Source organism: Callithrix jacchus, chromosome 5, assembly GCF_049354715.1.
Source record: "Callithrix jacchus isolate 240 chromosome 5, calJac240_pri, whole genome shotgun sequence".
In the NCBI taxonomy this organism is placed as follows: domain Eukaryota; kingdom Metazoa; phylum Chordata; class Mammalia; order Primates; family Cebidae; genus Callithrix; species Callithrix jacchus.
This window is the reverse complement of record NC_133506.1, coordinates 132,159,466-132,177,272: the sequence shown is the minus strand read 5'-3', so window position 1 is coordinate 132,177,272 and position 17,807 is coordinate 132,159,466. Positions and strand designations below refer to the sequence as shown.

At 57.7% G+C, this 17,807-nt stretch overlaps 2 protein-coding genes across 2 annotated transcripts in view; one reads left to right on the top strand and one right to left on the bottom strand.

The window, feature by feature from the left end:
* The window catches only part of QRICH2 (glutamine rich 2), a 28,363-nt gene extending 20,877 nt beyond the window's left edge, over window positions 1–7,486 (top strand). The window contains exons 11-19 of the mRNA XM_017972865.4: window positions 36–200; window positions 322–443; window positions 1,051–1,116; window positions 1,340–1,441; window positions 2,295–2,495; window positions 3,581–3,725; window positions 4,128–4,215; window positions 5,252–5,380; window positions 7,275–7,486. Coding sequence (XP_017828354.4) covers window positions 36–200; window positions 322–443; window positions 1,051–1,116; window positions 1,340–1,441; window positions 2,295–2,495; window positions 3,581–3,725; window positions 4,128–4,215; window positions 5,252–5,380; window positions 7,275–7,456 — 1,200 coding nt within the window. The 3' untranslated portion in view covers window positions 7,457–7,486. The remainder of the gene's footprint in view (window positions 1–35; window positions 201–321; window positions 444–1,050; window positions 1,117–1,339; window positions 1,442–2,294; window positions 2,496–3,580; window positions 3,726–4,127; window positions 4,216–5,251; window positions 5,381–7,274) is intronic.
* A 2,776-nt stretch (window positions 7,487–10,262) lies between these two features.
* Window positions 10,263–16,264, bottom strand: UBALD2 (UBA like domain containing 2). Its single transcript, XM_008997776.5, has 3 exons — window positions 15,867–16,264; window positions 15,527–15,589; window positions 10,263–11,375 (listed from the first exon to the last, which is right to left on the bottom strand). The coding sequence occupies exons 1-3, from the start codon at window positions 15,984–15,986 to the stop codon at window positions 11,067–11,069; spliced, it is 492 nt and encodes a 163-aa protein (XP_008996024.3). The 5' UTR covers window positions 15,987–16,264; the 3' UTR covers window positions 10,263–11,066.
* Between the last annotated feature and the right edge of the window lie 1,543 nt (window positions 16,265–17,807).

Genomic DNA, 17,807 nt, shown 5'->3' with positions numbered 1-17,807 from the left:
CCCAGATGCGGGGACCTCTGTCTCTCTCCGGGCAGAAAGCCAACAAGAGTGCTCTGGCCACCAAAGTGAGCCGTACCCAGTTTGATGCCACCACAGAGCAGCTGAACCACATGATGCAGGAGCTGGTGGCCAAGATGAGTGGGCAGGAGCAGGACTGGCAGAAGATTCTGGACAAGCTGCTCACAGAGATGGACACCAAGGTGAGGCGGGGCCTTCCATCCCACAGCCCTGCCCCCAGGATCGGGACAGCACCACCTTCTCCTGGGCCAGCCCCCCACCTGATTCCTTAGAGGTCCCACAGCCCCCCTTCCCCCACTGCAGCTGGACCGCCTGGAGCTAGACCCACTGAAGCAGCTGCTGGAGGATCGGTGGAAATCGCTGAGACAGCAGCTCAGAGAGCGCCCCCCGCTCTACCAGGCAGACGAGGCGGCCGCCATGCGGAGGTGAGGCCTGGGAGGCAGGGGAGGAGGCTGGCACGCTCTGTGGGGGGGTGAGGGCAGAGGGGGCTGGGGGTCCCCAGAAAAACACCTGCCAGCACACAGTGGATCCTGCCCCAGACTGTCCCATGGCTGGAGGGACAGAATTTTAGAGCTTGACATGTTCTTCCAGCTCAGGCCCCTTCGCACTACAGCAGAGAAAGGGAGTGGGGGAGGCTTAAGGCTCTCTGGGTTTGGCTGAGCTAAGCTGGGCCTTTGGAACAGGGAGAGGTCCTCAGGACCCAGAGCTGAGACAGCTCCTGAGGACAAGCCCATAGGACCTGGCCCGTGCTGGGCTTGAATTCCAGGATTCCCATTTGTGGCCGCCAGGGGGCCCCCGAGACGTGCACAGGGCACCCTCCAGGGCCCGTGGGAACCCTGCTGGCTTTGGGTTAGGACAGGGAGGTGTGGGATGTGAGCCCCGAGTTGTGAGCAGATGGATTCCTGGGGAGCAGGGACATGGTCTGCACCCTGGTGGGCTGAGCTTCCAGCCTGCGTGGCCTGCAGAGGCCCAGGCCCCTCTGGGACTTCCGGGCAGAGCACTCATCCTGAGTACGGGTCTCTTTCCTAACAGGCAGCTTCTGGCACATTTCCACTGCCTCTCATGTGACCGGCCCTTGGAGACAACTGTGACCGGACAGTGAGTGCCCACATCACCGGCATGTGGCCTCACACAGTGGGGCTGAGTCTCCTCCCTTCTCCACCTGTGTCCACCCTGTCCTCTCCCTTTCTCTCATGGGTGGCTTCCAGCCCTCGCTCCCTCCCAGGCAGGGGGCAGGTGGGAAGGTTCTTTAGGCAGGTGGATTTGGGGGATGGGACTTGTCCCACTCTGACCCACCCCTTTTTTCTCTGTCCCTACCCAGAGCCATCTCCGTGACCCCTGCAGGTCCGGGCCTACCCGGGCACTGTTCCATCCGCCCCTACACAGTATTTGAACTGGAGCAGATCCGGCAGCATAGCCGCAAGTACGGGACAGCAGGGTACAGGGCCAGGGCTCTGGACGGGGAAGGCAGGGGCAGAGATGGCTCCCGAGGACCTGGCAGAACGTGACAGAAGGCAGTGCTGTGGGACAGTGTGGAGAGCCTCCTCCTTGGGGTGGGACGGTGGTGGCCACAGGCTGATGATGTCTGAACTAGCTCCCTGGCAGTTCCCAGGGTGAGTGGAGGCAGACCTAGTGACACCTGCCTTTGGGAGCTACAGTGGGACTTTGTCAAGGGCACTATCTGCTTCTGAGAGCTCCTCTACTTCTCTTTCTCGACCTCTTCCCCAGCCTTCGGCTAACTCAGCAACCCTGCGATTACCGGGATTGCAGGGGGAGGGTCTGGCATCGCTCAGCCGGAGGGTGGGCTCAGCCAAGGAGGGAGGCTGGTGGGCGGCATCTCACGCTCCCTCCGGCTCCTGCCTGCCTCTTGCTGCTTTGCTGCTCCCCTTCTCCTAAGGATGGGAGTCCACAGTACAGAGGACTTCAGACTACTCTTGGAAGCCCTAAGGGTTCTGGTGTGCAGGGCCAGGTGCGCTGTGATGGGAAAGCCCCGGGCTGCCCGCAGCTTCAGAGGGAGCCGGGCTGTCTTCCATTTGGCTAGCCTGCACTTTCCCATCTGGGGAAAGCCTTCCCAGCAAGTCTGGCCCTCAGGTGCTGTGGAAAGGGCTGATCTGACTGAGGGGTCAAGCTGCTCAGCGACCCCAGCCGTCGACCAAGCACCCATGGAGCTAGCTGGGTCTTGCACAAAAGGGACCCAGAACAAAAGGATGCAGCTGACACAAGGTCAAGGCTCCCCCGTGGGCCAGCACTCCCTCTGTTCTGCTAACACCCTGCAGCCTCAGGCTGGGCACTGCCTTCCATCGGGGTGACCTGGAGCAGATGGAGCAGAGTGTGAGGCGCCTGCGCTCCATGCACTCCAAGATGCTGATGAACATCGAGAAGGTGCAGATCCACTTCGGAGGCTCCACGAAGGCCAGCAGCCAGGTCATCCGAGAGCTGCTGAAGGCCCAGTGCCTCAGCTCCCCGTGCTACAAACGGTACAGGAGGGGCGGGCGAGGCTACCGGGAGCTGGCCCTGCAGACAAATGCCTGGACCCATTGCTGGGGGAGGCCCTGAGGGAGAAAAAGGAGCGTGGGTGTATGTCTGTGTGTGAGTGTGTGAAGGTGTGGGCAAGAGGTGTCTGTGTGTGTAAGCCATGTGTCTATGGGTGGGTGCGTATGCATCAGTGTATGAGCCTGTGTAGGGGTGTGTATAAGTGCATGTGTCTGAGTACGTGAGTGTGGGTACAAGTACGGGTGTGTGAGTGGGTGGAGTGTGTGTGTGCATGTATGAGTACATGTGAGTGTATAAGTATGTGTGTGTACCTGTGTGTGCATGAGTACATGTGAGTGTATGTATGTGCATGCCTGTGTGTGTGTGCATGTACTGTGGTGTGCATATATGTATGTGTATAAGTATGTATGTGCATGTGTATATGAGTGTGAGTGTGCATGTGTGAGTGCGTGTATGTATGAGAACGTGTGTATGTATAAGAGTGCGTGTACCCCTGTCGTGGTGGCTCATGCCTGTAATCCTAGCACTTTGGGAAGCTGAGGAGGGCAGATTGCGTGAGCTCAGGAGTTCGAGACCAGCTTGGGCAACACAGTGAAACCTGGTCTCTACTAAAATACAAAAAATGAGCCACTTCTGGCAGCATGCGCCTGTAGTTGCAGCTACTCGGGAGGCTAAGACAGGAGAATTTCTTGAACCCGGGAGGGAGAGGTTGTAGTGAGCCGAGATCAAGACACTGCACTCCAGCCTGGTGACAGAACAAGACTCCGTCTCCCTGCCCCCCCCAAAAAAGTGTGTGTACATGTGTGTATAGGTATGTGTGTATATGTGTGAGTGTAAGGGTGTGTGCGTGCCCACCCGTGTGCATGGTCACTGGGGTGACCCAGCCTCACGGCTGCTCTACCCCAATTCCCCTGTCCTGGGCCCTGCCCGCCTGTCCTGGGCTCCCACTGCTCTGCGTCCTGGCTACCCCTGAAGCAGAGCTTCCCTCTGGCCAGCCCTATCATGGGCAAGTCCCAGGCCATGTCTCTGGCGGTCTGCTCCCAATGACTCCGTCCTGTCTTCATCACAGGGTGACAGATATGGCCAATTACACCTACTCGACTGTGCCCCGGCCCTGCGGGGGCAGCCACACCCTCACCTACCCCTACCACCGCCGCCTACAGCACCTGCCCCGGGGTCTGTATCCCACCGAAGAGATCCAGATTGCCATGAAGGTCAGGACCCTGCCTGAAGCCACCAGGGAGGGAGGCCCTGACACAGCTCCAGATTCCTGAGTCATTCTCCAAAGCCACAAGAAGCCATCTCAGCCAGCCCTCTGCCTTGAGGCAATTCCTTAATCAGACCTAGTTAAAGCCTCAGGTTCTTATTTTCCCGGAAGAAGGATTCATCCCAGCCACCTGCCCGCTCAGCAGCATTCTGCTTCCCAGGCCTCCCACCTCAGCCGGATACCATTTACCTCCCTCCACCTTCTCTCTCCACCCTGGTGCCTCCCAGAGCCCCCCAGGAGGGTTCCCAGACCACAGTGCTCTGTGCCTCAGGCCTGTGTGGAGGTGGGGACGGCGGGGTGGGGGGACGGTGCGTGCTACGATGGTGATGACATCTGTCTGCCTCTACAGCATGATGAGGTGGACATCTTGGGCCTAGATGGCCACATTTACAAGGGACGGATGGACACAAGGCTGCCAGGCATCTGCAGCAAAGACAGTGAGTGGAGCCCAGAGGCTACCAGGTGCCTCGCGTGGGTCCCACAGGGCGTGCGTCTGTTAAGGGGCTGGCACTTTTATGGGTCACTGGACCCTGGGTGTCTTCCTTCTCCACTCCCCTGACTCCAAATGTTCAGGTCTCTCGAGAAGCCACCAGGTGAATGTTCACAGGTGGAGGACAGCTGTCCAGCCTCGGCCATCAGCTGGGATGGAGTGGCCAGTGTTTTCCTGCCAGCCTCCACCCTAGCTGTACTGCTGGGCCTCTCTCCTTGGCATCATCAGGGCCTCCTTCTCCTTCAAAACTCAACAAAGAGCCAGGCTCGGTGGCTCATGCCTGTAATCCCAGCACTTTGGGGGACCGAGGCGGGCGGATCACAAGGTCAGGAGATCGAGACTATCTTAGTTAACATGATGAAACCTCATCTCTACTAAAAATACAAAAAATTAACTGGATGTGGTGGCACATGCCTGTAGTCTGAGCTACTCGGGAGGCTAAGACAGGAGAATCGCTTGAACCCACGAGGTGGAGGTTGCAGTGAGCAGAGATAGCACCACTGCACTCCAGTCTGGGCGACAGAGTGAGACTTCATCTCAAAACAAAACAAAACAAAAAATCCCCAAAAACTCAGCACAGTGCCCTCTGTTGAGCCCCCACTGCCTCAGCCCCCGAATGCCCACCTTCCGTAACGTGACGCAGTCCAACGTCTGCTGTGTGTCACTTCCCATCATTCATTTAGCTGTGTATACACCTTTCTAGATGCCTGCCCTCCTGCCCTGGAAACCCCAGGTCAGAACTCACCCCATACCTGCCACAGGGCTGACGTGTGCAGGTCCTCAGGGACTCTTGTGCACGTGGTTGGGTGGGTGGACATGAGAATGAATGAAGACTGCTTCTCTGGGGCAGATCCAAAATTCAGACAGACGAGGACCCCACTCAGCCAAGGCCAGCCGTGACCAGCAGCCCCACGGCCTCCTCTCCATCCCCAGGGGTTCTCACGGCTGCCTCAGCACTGACCCTTCCGTCCTGTCCTCATCAGGCTCAGGGATCTCAAAGCACAAGTCCAGGCAGCCCCGGCCAAATGTGCACAGGCAGCCATCCCTCAACTCCAGTGGCCAGCTCTCCTCTCGGCCTCAGAGCGCCCAGATGTCGGCTGACAACACCCCAGGTAGCTTCCCTCTGGGTGGGCGTCCTGCCAGGCCTCCCTGCTAGCCCTGCCGGCCCCCCTTCCTGCTCAGGCAGGGTCACACTTTTATCTCCCTGGAGAGGGGAGGGCCTGGGAGCCAAAGGAGGGGATGGGTGGGGAAAAGAGAGACCCGTAGAGACAGTGATTCGTGCCCCTTCTGGGAGGTGGGTAGGTGCTGGTACTGCCCCATTCCACAGAAGATGAAATAGGGACAGGGTTGCCACCCAATCTCTGGCACCAGGCCCACGCCCTTGCCCTGCTCACGTGTGCTGTCATGGAGCTCATGAGCCTGGGCTCTGCATGGCGGCTGCTGGGCACGGGCCATGCCTGGGTGCCTGAGAGCCCCCAGACCCTGATATGGAGGAACCTCTGCCTGGCCTGGCCTGGAAGGTCCCTTGGGTCCCTCACCTCCCCTTGAGCTAAGTTGGGCCTGAAGGTCAGGGAGCTAAGGACCCCTAGGGTTCAGCCACAAAGGCCCTGCAGCCAGGAGGCTGGATCACTGCCAGGTGACCCTGAGCAAGTCTCTTCCCTCTCCAGACCTCAGTGTCCTCATCTGTCATCCAGGGAGTGCTGGGTTAGTGCTTCTTGGCGTTAGGCGCCCCCCCCGCCCCGAGATAATCTAATAAAAGCTGCAGACCTCCCTGCTGTAAAACAGAAATGTACCCACATACCTTGTTGGGTGCCCGTGGGAGGTCCAGAGACCCCCAGAGCCTCCACCATCCCCTGCTCCTAGGCTAGATGCTCCAACATCACTCCAGCCCTCACTGAGAGCCTGTGGCTGAGGAAGGAGGAAATCACAACAGAGCAGTGGCTGTGGTGGTGATGGCTCCTCGCCGTCATCCAGGGCCCCCGCGGGCCAGGGAGTTAGTGTAGGAGCATTACACGGATGAGCCAGTTTTAAGCCATGCAGCAGCACTGAGGTAGGGACCATTGTTAGCACCATTTACGGCTGAGAAAACTGAGGCACAGAGAGGTGAAGCCTCTGTGTGAAGACCCTGAAGCTCCTTGCTCTGGGTCACACAGCCAGCATGCAGCAGAGCTGGAGTTCAAAGCCAAGCCCTCTGGCCCAGAGGCCGCGCTGGGAGCCACAGGTCTCAGTGGAGGAGAGCACAGGACTGTCACCCCGGCTCCCAGAACTGTTTTCTTGGGGGTACTTAGTTCCCTTCTCCCAGACGCTGCACTGTCTACTCTGAGGGCGCTGAAATGCTCTGGAAGCAGGAGAGGGACTGGTAGTCATGAAAAATTCCTGTACCTATTGGCCTGATATCACCTAGTGTCTGTATTAACAGGAAACCTGTTTGCTGCTTTTTCTCTTTTTTTGAGATATGTTTGCTTTTTCTTTTTTTTTTTTCTTTCTTTTTTTTTTTTTTGAGACGTCGTCTTGCTCTATCACCCAGGCTGGAGTGCAGTGGTGCGATCTCGACTCACTGCAACCTCCACCTCCTGGGTTCAAGCAATTCTTCTGCCTCAGCCTCCAGAGTAGCTGGGACTACAGGCACATGCCACCATCACACCAGGCTAATTTTTGTATTTTTAGTAGAGATGGGGTTTTCACCATATTGGCCAGGCTGGTCTTGAACTCCTAACCTCATGATCTGCCTGCCTCAGCCTCCCAAAGTGCTGGGATTACATGCCTGGACCACCGCGCCCAGCCACTTACTTTTCATTCACAAAGATCATGAAGGGTACTTCATGACTGCTTAGGAGCTCAGAAGAGCCTGTGCCGTGCACCCCAGCCCTGGCAGCTCCTCTCCAGCCTGTTTCAGCCCAGCCGGCAGACAGAACTGCTCCTAACTTCCCTGGGCTTTAGGCAGGCTGGGGTGGCCCAGTGGGTGTGGGGAATGTGGCGAGCAACCTCAGCCCCCCTGTCTTGCAGGTTTTTTGCGTCAACAGAAAGGCAGACCTTCCTCTGACGGGCATCTCCCCCTGCTGAACACAGCGCACCCACTCAGCCCTGCCAAGGTGGCAAACGGGGAGTCAGAGAGGTTCGTGGACATGCTTCCTGGGGAGGGGCTTGAGGAGCCCACCCAGGGGCCTCGGTCCTCCAATGCTCAGTGAGCAGAGGTGTAAATAAACGTTCAGGAGGAAGCTTTGGTGTGGTGAATCTTCTCTGACAGGAAGACAGAGGGAGAGGGAAGTGCCCACTGCTGGCCAGGCAGCCCCTCACGTGCCTCCAGACAACCCCAGGCCTGCCTGCTCGGCAGACCTTCTCTTGGACAGCAGGTCTGGTTTGTAGCCTGAGAGTGAGTCCTCAGCCTCTGTTCTCCGAGGGTGCTGGGGCTTCAGGAGGGCTGGACATTGCGCTGGGGACAGGGAAACTCCGGGCCCTGGGACCAGCTGGGCCTGCTCTCACCCCACCAGCTCTCTCCTGACCTCGGCTAGACCCAGGGTGCTGTGCCTTCTGGCTCCAGACCTGACTTCTCCACTGGGGGCGGGGGCTGTGCAGTCAGTGTCCAGCACACTGCGGGTGAGGGTGGTAGCTGCCTGCTTGCTCTTGCTGCTGGCTCAAGGTGGTTCCTGACCCCTGGCATGGGATTCCAGGGAAGTAGTGCCAATGGCCGGAGGCGAACCCCTGCAGCACGCTGGGCCAGTTTCTGTTTGCTGCCCTCCACTGCTGTCCCTTGAGTGGGCTGCAGCAAAGACAGCCAGGGCCTGAAGGCTCAGACCAGGAGCTGCCATGGCTGTGGCCGTTTCCCCATCCCCCTCCTCCCCAGGAAGATACAGAGCAAAAAATATCAGGGGGGTGGAGAGTGGCGTGAGCCCCCTGCTTGGCACGATTTGCTTCCCTCCGCTCTAGCCCCCGACACCTGCAGGCAAGGGACCCCCATCACTTGGCAGGTGAGGGGACAGAGGCATGCAAGTGGTATTAAGCTCAGGCCAGTGCAGCAACTGCTAGCGATGAGCCTCCTCCATGGCCACAACCCACCTGAAGCTCCAGGGACCCAGGGGTCTCTTGACCTCCTGAGCTTGGGCTTCAGCCAGATTCTAGGGGTCCCCCATTAGATGAAAGTGGTCCCCCACCCTGATGTTTATAAAGCCCTGAAATCACCAAGGCCTGCCTGCCCCAGAGGCTGCCCCCCACAGAGAAAAGGAAGTGCTTGGAGTTGAGAATGGGGCTTCCCCCACCCCCAGTTCCCAACGCCCCAGCATGGAGAAGGGATTTCTGGAGCAAGCGGCTCGATTTGGGGTGTGAGAAGACAGAATCACACAGAAAAGGAAAGTGTGGCGAGAAAGAGCCCAGAAACAGGTTTCTGGCCCCTGACCCTGGTGTAGGTAAAGCGGGGCAAGCTTGGCTGGGTGGGTGGGTGCTCCCTCGGCTTGCTCTGTGGAGACCCAGCCAATCTTCATGTCATGAGGTCGTGCTTAGGGCTGCACAGAAGAAAGGAGCTGCTCAGACAGCGGAATCCCGAGCGAGCACCCCCTGCCCCAGCCCCTGTCCCCCCAGGCAGGAGGCAGAGCAGGGCCACCCTCCCCCACTCCGGCTGGGCACCTGCTGCTCTCAGCCCCACCTTGGCTGTGAAATGTCAGAAGGTCGGCTCAGTTTCCTGGGTCTAAAGCCAAATTCACCAGCTTGGCAGGGAGGCACAGCCTAGTCCTCCTCACCACCCAGGCCTTCCCCACACCCACAGAAGGGCCCAGAGCGACATTCCCTAAGCCAGCCAGGCCAACCCCCACCATTCCCGCACCTGGGCAAGACCCGCACCTGAGCAAGGCCCACACCTGGGTGGACCCCATCCCAGACCCAGGCAGCCTGGGGATGTCACAGCGTAACCACCCACCTGCCGAGAGGGGCTGCCCCTTCCAGCCTGGGAAAGCACAGGTGGGCAGGGGAAGGGGAGGAGTCTCAGGGGTTTCCAACCAGGAAACAAAACTGAAAGGACAAACCCAGCTTCCAAGCACGGCATGTCTGTGTCCCACGCTGAGGTGGAGGGGCCTCAGGGCCCACCGTTCCACTCCACTGGAGGAGGGGCTGCCCCACCGTGGGAGGGGCCCCAGGAGTCCTGGAGGCAGGATGCGGGGGTGGGGAGAGGGTGTGCTGGGCCCAGTCCCTCTCGATTTTCACTTCACTTCTGGCCTGAACCTCGAGAACCCCTGTCCTGCCTGTGTTCCAGCAGGGCCTGGGCCCCTTAGACCGCAGCAGAGGGCGAGGCCGGAGGACAGGACGAGAAGGGGCTGCCAGGACTGAGTGTGGCGGTGAAGGTCAGGGCAGGAGGGGGCATCCCAGCCATGTGGCTGTCACCCCCATCAACCAGGTGGACAGGCTCCCCACGCAGCTGACCTCCAGCACCACAGGACCACCCAGGCTGGGCTGCTGGGTCAGAACCGGCAGCCTCACACATGCTGACCCTGCAGGGCTATGGGGAGGCAGGTGGAAGCAGGCCCCTCTGGGGACCTACCCTGTCTATGGCTCCCTGACAGCCTTAATTGACCTTTGGGTCATGGCTATTCCACAGCCCACAGGGACACACAACCCTGGGAATCGAGGGTAGGACTATCAGAGATGAGCCCAGCTAGCAGATGCCTGCTAGGAGGGCCTGGGAGGGGGGGCATCAGGACACCCCCAGCTAGAAGGGGCAGCTCTCCCCAGAGCAGATGGAAATGTCTTCCAGTGCTCCTCACTAGGGCTCTGCAGGTAGGAGCTAACACCGATGGGGCCAGAAGGGAAGGTCACAGAAACTCAGGATGGACTCCGGCCCCTCCTCCCCTCCACACCAAGCTGGACCCTGCCTGCACTGCCAGAGCCCCTGCTGTGACCACACAGCAAGAAACACCCAGACCAGCCCAATGGCAAGTGACCCCCACCACCCCTCTTCCAAGGAGACCGATCCACCCACCAATGGAAGTAAAAGCACCACAAACCAAGGAAGTTAGAAAAGTCTCTTTTTAAGTTTTTAAATTAAAATTTCACCCTGGTGAGATGGGATTCCAATTTGGGAACTAAACCCAAAGGCAGGCCCTCCACTGGGACCTGAGACTCACAGTGGGCGGCGCAATGCCTGGGGCAGCTGAGGCCCCTACCGGGCAGAGCCTGACCTTTGCCCTCAGTCAGCTCCTCAGTGCCACATCAGCCCTGCACATTCATCAGGGGACGGGGTGACAGGAGCTATGGGGCCACGACAAGCAATTGGAGGTGGGGAAGAGGTGGGGGGGGCTGGGGAGGAGACCCGATGCCAAGAGGGCCTTCCACACCTTTGGCCTCAGGCCCTCCTGGGACTCTGCCTGTAGCGGCAGCGGGGTCCTCTTCCAGGTTCCAGAAGGCACGACTGTGGGAGGAGGCAGCTGACAGTTGCCTTGTGCCCCAACATCGTTCCACTGGCTCTGCAGCACGCTCCTACCCTCAAGACTCGGGTGGAGGAGGCAGCCACAGCCCTGAGCACCCCAGCTGTGCCAGGCCCATTCTCACAGACATTAGTTATATTTATATATTCATATATATTATAGTTATATATTAAAAAGAGAGAAAAACTTGCCTGAAAAACTCCTGAAGGACCCAAATGGCCCAGGAAGTTTACTATCCCCCCCACCCACAAAAATTCTTTTATAAAATCTTCCAGTGCGATCTTCGGGAAACCCCCGCCCTCCCCGGCTCCCCCTCCCCAGCCCTCCTGTGTCCCCCACAACCCTGGGCTGCCCCCAGCTCCAGCCCAGCGCCCAGCAGCGTCCAGTCTCATCTCTGACCATCCATGGCAGCCATGGCTTTTTGCTGGGCGCCCCCCTGCTGTGCTCCTGGGGGCCACGTGGGCTGTGGGCAGTGGAGGTGGTGGAAGGTGGTGGGGGAGGAGGGCGGGATCCAGGGCGCCTGGTGGCTGGGCGGGGATGAGGCCCAGAAGGGACTGAAGCTTGCAGGCGGAGAGCAGGCCACCGCTGACATGGGGCTGTTGCTCTGCAGGCCCTCGGAGGCACGGAGCTTGGAGAACATGGCCAGTGCGTCGGGGAAGTTGGGCGGTGTGGCAGGGGTGTTGCTGGGAGTGCACATCTGCGGGAGAGAACACAAGTGTGGGGAGACTGCCTCAGGGCCCCCAAGCCACTGAATGGGGCTCACCCAGGTCAGCCCCTCCTTTACTCCCACTTTTCAGCTTCATTTAAGCAGCTTCCATAGGACAAAAGCGCCCTCTCCCCCTGAGCCAGTACAAACAAAACCCAAGAACCTTACCAAAACCAACGAGGCTTCATAAGGCCTGGAAAGGACACCCCAAGGAGGAAATGGTTAATTTCGCCCAGGAGCTAAGGTGTCAGATTCAAGTGAGAGGGCAAGGGGGCAGCCCAGGACACCACTGTGCCTGCCTTCCCTGGGCAAGGAGACCAGGTGGCTGCTCCACCAGCCACCCTCAGATGTTCTCAGGCTGCTGGGCAAGGGAGAGCGGCCAGCGGGGAGGTTCTCCCTCCTCTGCCAACCCGGTGTGTGGATGGGTTCATACCACACTAAGGGTGACAGCCACCAGGTCTTGGAGCCTTTCCCCTTATCTTTTAACAATGACACTTAGTGGCTTCAATTATCCCCTTTGTGACAAATGAGGAAACTGAGGCCCAGAAGTCAAGTTTTGGGGCCTAGTGGTGAAGGCCCGAAAATGCACCCACAGCAGAGTGCAAGTTGAGAAGAGGAACTCCCCAGCTCCCGGGTCTGCTGGCCCAAGCTCTCCACATCCACCAGCCACACTGCCCAGACAGGGTCAAGAGCCCCATTATATCTGGTCTCCCTGAGGACAGAAACCAGGGATTTCAATTGCCTGTGTCTGTAGCCTCAGGCCACACACAGCTGGCCCGCCGTTGGCTGGAGACTGGCAGTTTCTCAGTGTGTACAGCCCCTCAGCCCTCTTCCTGGGTAGCTACAGTCCCCCATCTACTGTCTTCTGCCAGCAGCCTGGGGGCAGGGATTGGAGTGCCATCCAGGAGTACCTCGCCAGCAGCATGGGCGAGAGATAGCAGAGAGAACAAGACCACACAAAGCTGGCGGGGACCTCAAAGCCACTTTCTCCCTTTCCCAGGAAGCCATGGGAGTCCTTTGAATGTCTCCTAATTTTAGCAACACTGGCCCCTCCTCCAGGCACAGGAGTTGGGGGTGCTCTTTACCTTGAAAAAGGGATCTTCAGCCGGGCGCAGTGACTCACACCTGTAATCCCAGCACTTTGGGAGGCCGAGGCAGGTGGATCACCTGAGGTCAGGAGTTCGAGACCAGCCTGGCCAACATGGTGAAACCCTGTCTCTACTAAAAATACACACATTAGCTGGGTGTGGTGACGGGCACCTGTAATCCCAGCTACTTGGGAGGCTGAGGCAGAATTGCCTGAACCTGGGAGATGTAGGTTGCAGTGAGCCGAGATCACCACACACTCCAGCCTGGGTGGCAGAGCAAGACTCCCTCTCAAGAAAAAAAAAGAGGGAGCTTTCACACCCAGCTTTCACACCATCTTATGGTGGGGGTATAAGATACAAGGGAGGAGGACACCAGTCCACCCTGTTCACTGAGCCCCACGCCACGTCAGCACCTAGGGCACCAAGGGAGCTGTGACCCTTGCCTTCCCTAGGGGCCCCCACGGGAGGCCGAAGGACTCAAAGCAGAGGCCTGGCCCCACCCCGACCTTTCCCCTCCTCCCTCCACTACTCCCTGCCCCCGCTCCCACCCTCTGGGGCTGACTTCTCGGCAGCAGGAAACAATGAATGAAGGGTGGGGGTGGAGGCCAATTGCATCATGGCATCGTGACCGACTTCCCCAGTTCCCCAAGGCAGCAAGGCCTGTCTCCTCAAACAGCCACCAGAGAACACCTCGATGATGGCTGCAGGCCTGTGTTGGCCTGCCTGTGTGAGCTCTGGCAAGTTCTTGATCCTCTCTGAAGCTTTTCTCTGCTTCTGCCAAATCAGGATTTTGAACCAGATGCTCAAAGCCCCCTTGGCCAGTTCTCAAGAGAACCCAGTGTCCCCTGCACCCACTTCAAGTCTGTTGTGCTTTTCTCCACTTCCAACTGGGAAACACTCCTGATCAACTCGGAAGCTTCCTCCACCTGTGGGAATCTGCATTAATCTATGGGACAATCATTTGTCAATTACTCATGATTTCTGGTTTTCCCATTTTGCTGTTACTGGTCTCTAGTGTTTTATTTTTTGTTTAAAATTTTTCTTTTGATTTCTTTTGTCTAAAACAAATTGCCAGGCCGGGTGGCTCACACCTGTAATCCCAGCACTTTGGGAGCCTGAGGCAGGCCTGATCACCTGAGGTCAGGAGTTTGAGACCAGTCTGACCAACATGGAGAAACCTCGTCTCTACTAAAAATACAAAATTAGCCAGGCATGGTGGTGCATGTCTGTAATCCCAGCTACTGGGGAGGCTGAGGCAGGAGAACCGCTTAAACCCAGGAGGCGGGGGTAGCAGTGAGCCAAGATCACACCACTGCACTCCAGCCTGGGCAACAAGAGCAAAACTCCATCTCAAAAATAAAAAAGAAAGAAAGAAAGACATTGCTAACTGGGTGTGGTGGCTCACACCTATAATAATCCCAGCACTTTGGAAGGCTGAACTGGAGGATCACTTGAGGCCAGGAGTTTGAGACCAGCCTGGGTGACACAGAGAGACTCCCCCCACCCCGCCCCTTTGTCAAAAATAAAATTAGATGAAAAAAAACACGAACTTTTTGAGAGCAGGGACAGTATCCTCAACCCTGAGGCTGAGGCACTCACACTTGGGCACTGATGGACACACTGCTTATGTGTTACAAAACCTGCCGCCTTCCTTGAGGGATGCTTCCAAAGGGACTTACCATCTCCTTGGGATTTGCAGGGGACAGGAGGAACTAAACAGGAGGCCACACCAGCTCTCCCTGGGGAGCCTCTCTGTCCCTGGCCCCTCCGAATGGCTGCAGTATCTGGAAGTTCTGAGCTTTTTGAAATGGCCACAGCTGGTGGGGGGAAACCTCAGGGGCCCTCTGACAGGAGATGGCAGGGAGCTTCAAGGCTCAAGCACATGTGGGAGCTGGAGATTTCTCATGGTCAAGTGCAGGGGAGGGTGTCTCCTGGAGACCAAATCCTCTCGTGTTTTTAAGAGCCCTGTGGCCAGTGCCATGCCCAAATCATACTCAAATGCTATTTTTACTTGATTCATATACAGCATCAGCCATTCTAAGAGAAAAACTAGTTTAAATGGTCAAGATGGATCCCTCTACTTGTCCTCGGTGACTAGATGAAAACAGAGAGCCAAGCGCAAGGACACCAAGTGTTAAAAACGCCAAAAATTCACCCTAGAAGCCACAACAGCCTTCCTGGGGAACAATGTTTTCAGATCCCTATCGCTGAGCCCAGCCCCTCCTCCCCCAGCAGGGCTAATAGGTAACTAGGGGGGTAGGATAGAGGAGGGATGTCCTTGGCCTCAAGAAAGCAGGGTACCCCATGGCCAGGAGGGCAAAGGCTGGGGCCTGGGCCAGAGTTAAAGCAAATCCAGACCGGGGCCATTTCTCTGTGTGCTGGGCTGGTGGAGCTCGACACACTGAGATTAAAGGCACATTCCTGGCCTTATCTTAGGTCAAAATTTGTGTGTCCTCCTGGCTTGGGGGATGTATGTCCTTCCAACTTCCCAGTCCCCTTGGGCTTCAGAAGGGTGAACAGATCTTTGTGGGTAGAGCCCGGCTTCCTGAGCCAGGGTGGATTCGTGCCTTTCCTGTTCCCAGTAGCATTGGGTGTGTGTGTGGAGGGGGAGGGGGACTGCCACTCAACAGCACGAGGGGCTCCCCATAAACACAAACAACCCCAGCGCCCTCCCTGGGCCCTTCGTCCGGGTTTCCCAGTTCCCCAGAAGTCTGGGCATCATCCGAGCCCCCTCCCCATCCCCTGGCCCTAGGGTCCCCCAGCTCCCGAGCCCCTCGCCAGGCCCCCGGCCCTCTCCCCCTCCCTTCTACCACCAACTCTGGCGCCCCTTCCCCCCAGGGCCCAGTGCTGGGCACCAGTCCCGAGGCTAAGCAGCAGCAGCCCGAGAGGCGGGCCCCAAAGTTGGAAGCGCCACCGCCGGCCCAGGAGCCGCTCTTTCCTGGAAGACATTTTGGCTCTTTGTTTACATTCGCGGCGCGGCGCTCCCCGGCAACATGGCTGTCACTGCCGCGCTGACAGCGGCCCCGGCCCGCGCCCCTGCCCGCCGCCGCTTACCATCTGGTGGTGGTGGTGGCTGTTGGGAATGTTGGTTTCTTGGAAGAACGTGCTCAGCGCGGTCTGCGGACAAACAGGGTAGTGGCAACCGGACCCGGCGTTAGCAGGAAGCGCAGCGGCCCGGCCCGGCCCCCCACCGGCTCCCCCTGCCTCCGTGCCGGGCCCGCAGCTCCAGATCCTCGGCTGCCCCACGTGCAGAGGGAGCCATCCCCGGCCCCAGCCCCGGACCCGCGTGAGACCGGCTCGCTGTCGCCGCTCGGCTTCCCGGCCGCCGACAGGAGCGCTCCCCGCCCCCACCGCCGCCGCCCGGCGTCCCCGACCCCCGCGGCCGGGCTCGCACCTCGAACTGCCAGTGGGCCGCCTGCAGCAGCTGCTTCGCCTGGTCGGCCGCGCAGCCCGCGGCCAGCACGAACTGGTTGATCATGACCTGGTGCCGCAGCTCGTCCATGTTCACCGACATGGCGCGGCGCGGGGCCCGGCGGCTCTGGCCGGACGCAGACGCGGGGCTGAGCGGGCGCGGGAGGCCAGCCGCCCTAGGCTCCGTGGCTCGCGCTCACCGCCGCCGCCGCCGCCGCCCGCCAGGCGAATGTTGTGGTTCGGCTCCCGCGGCCCGGCCGAACCACAAACAACAGTGCGGGGCGGGGCCGGGGCGACCCAACGTTCGGGAGCCGCCGCTGATTGGCCGGCGCGCCGCTCCGCCAGCGCCAGGCTCCCGTAAGGACGTTCGATTCGAATCCTGCGGCCTGCGGGGCCCGCACTGTTTCTCTTTTCGCCCGGCCGCGCCCATTGGCGGAGCTCGGCACCGTGGGGCTCCCGGCATTGGCTGGCCGCTGTGTTTTGGCTCATCTGGCCTCGTGATTGGCCACAGCCGGGCGTTCGGGGCGGGGCCGAAGGTATTGATTGGCCTCCCACGGTCCTGTTTGAACTCAACTTGAAAACCCAGAGTGCCTGCTGATTGGCCAAGGGCCCTCTGTTTGCTGTTGTAGGCTAGGGGGTGGTGCTGCCAAGTTCATTCATTACTTCATTGAAACAGAACATGCTCAGCTGGAAAAGCAAGACCGAGTGGCTTTGACTCATTTCCTCTGAAAGATGTGGTCATCTCGAGAAACAGAATGATCAAAATAGAAAACAGAACCTTTGCAGCTGCTCAAGTCTCAAGAGCATCAAAAGCATGTAATTTTTAAAATAACTTTAAAGCAGTCCAATTTGTTCTAAAAAAATATTTGATTGAAATATAATGTATATTAGGAAAGTGCGATGTCGCAGGTACAGCTTCCAGACTTTTCATCAAGTGAACACCCAGATTAATTAACAGAACATTACCTGCACCCTAAGAATCCTCATCCTCCCCTCTTTTAATCACTACCCACCACAAGGATCGAGCAGTCTTTCCCTACGTTTTTAGACCAAAGACTTTGCTCTCTGAAGATGGAAGCCAAGATTTATGCACAATAAATTTGATATGCAAGGGAAAAAGTGAGACTTTCTCAGTGACCAATATCCCAAGCCAAGGATTTTTTTCTGGTTGAATCAGTTGACCTAACTGAAGCTTTCATTTCTTTTTTTTATCTCTTGCTTGTCACGAAAGCTAAGATGAAGCTTTAATTTTTACCATATTTTTAAAAAACAATGGGTGGAGTCTAGGTTTGGGGTGGCTTACACCTATAATCCCAGCACTTTGGGAGGCTGAGACAGGAGGATAACTTGAGGCCAGGAGTTCAACACCAGTTTGGGCAACATAGCACAGACTCCACTGTTACAAAATAAAAATAAACAATAAAAAACAGTGAGGGTTTCTACACAGATACTTTTTCTCAGTCGTAGCCCTTTAAAGCCCAAAATGTGGTTGCTGCTGTTGTTTTTGAGACAGGGTCGGAGTGCCATGCTCATGGCTCACCGAAGCCTCAAGTGATCCTCTTTGCCTCAGCCTCCTGAGTAGCTGGGACTACAGGCACACACCACCATGCCTGACTAATTTTTGAATTTTTAGTAGAGATGAGGTCTCACTATGTTTTCTAGGCTGGTCTTGAACTCCTGAACTAAAGTGATTCTCCTGCCTCAGCTTCCCAAAGCACAGGGATTACACATGTGAGCCACCATGCTCGGCCCCAAATGTGTTTATATGTGCTGAGCTTCCATCTTCTGGATTAGGGTTTGATCTTCAGGGCTGTGTTTGGGAATTGTAGGGGTAGGAAAAGAACTAGGAGTTTAAGCAGATTGGGGAAGGGGCAGAAGAGATTAGGGAGATAAACATTGTTAAGGATTCACTGTTAGAGTTTCT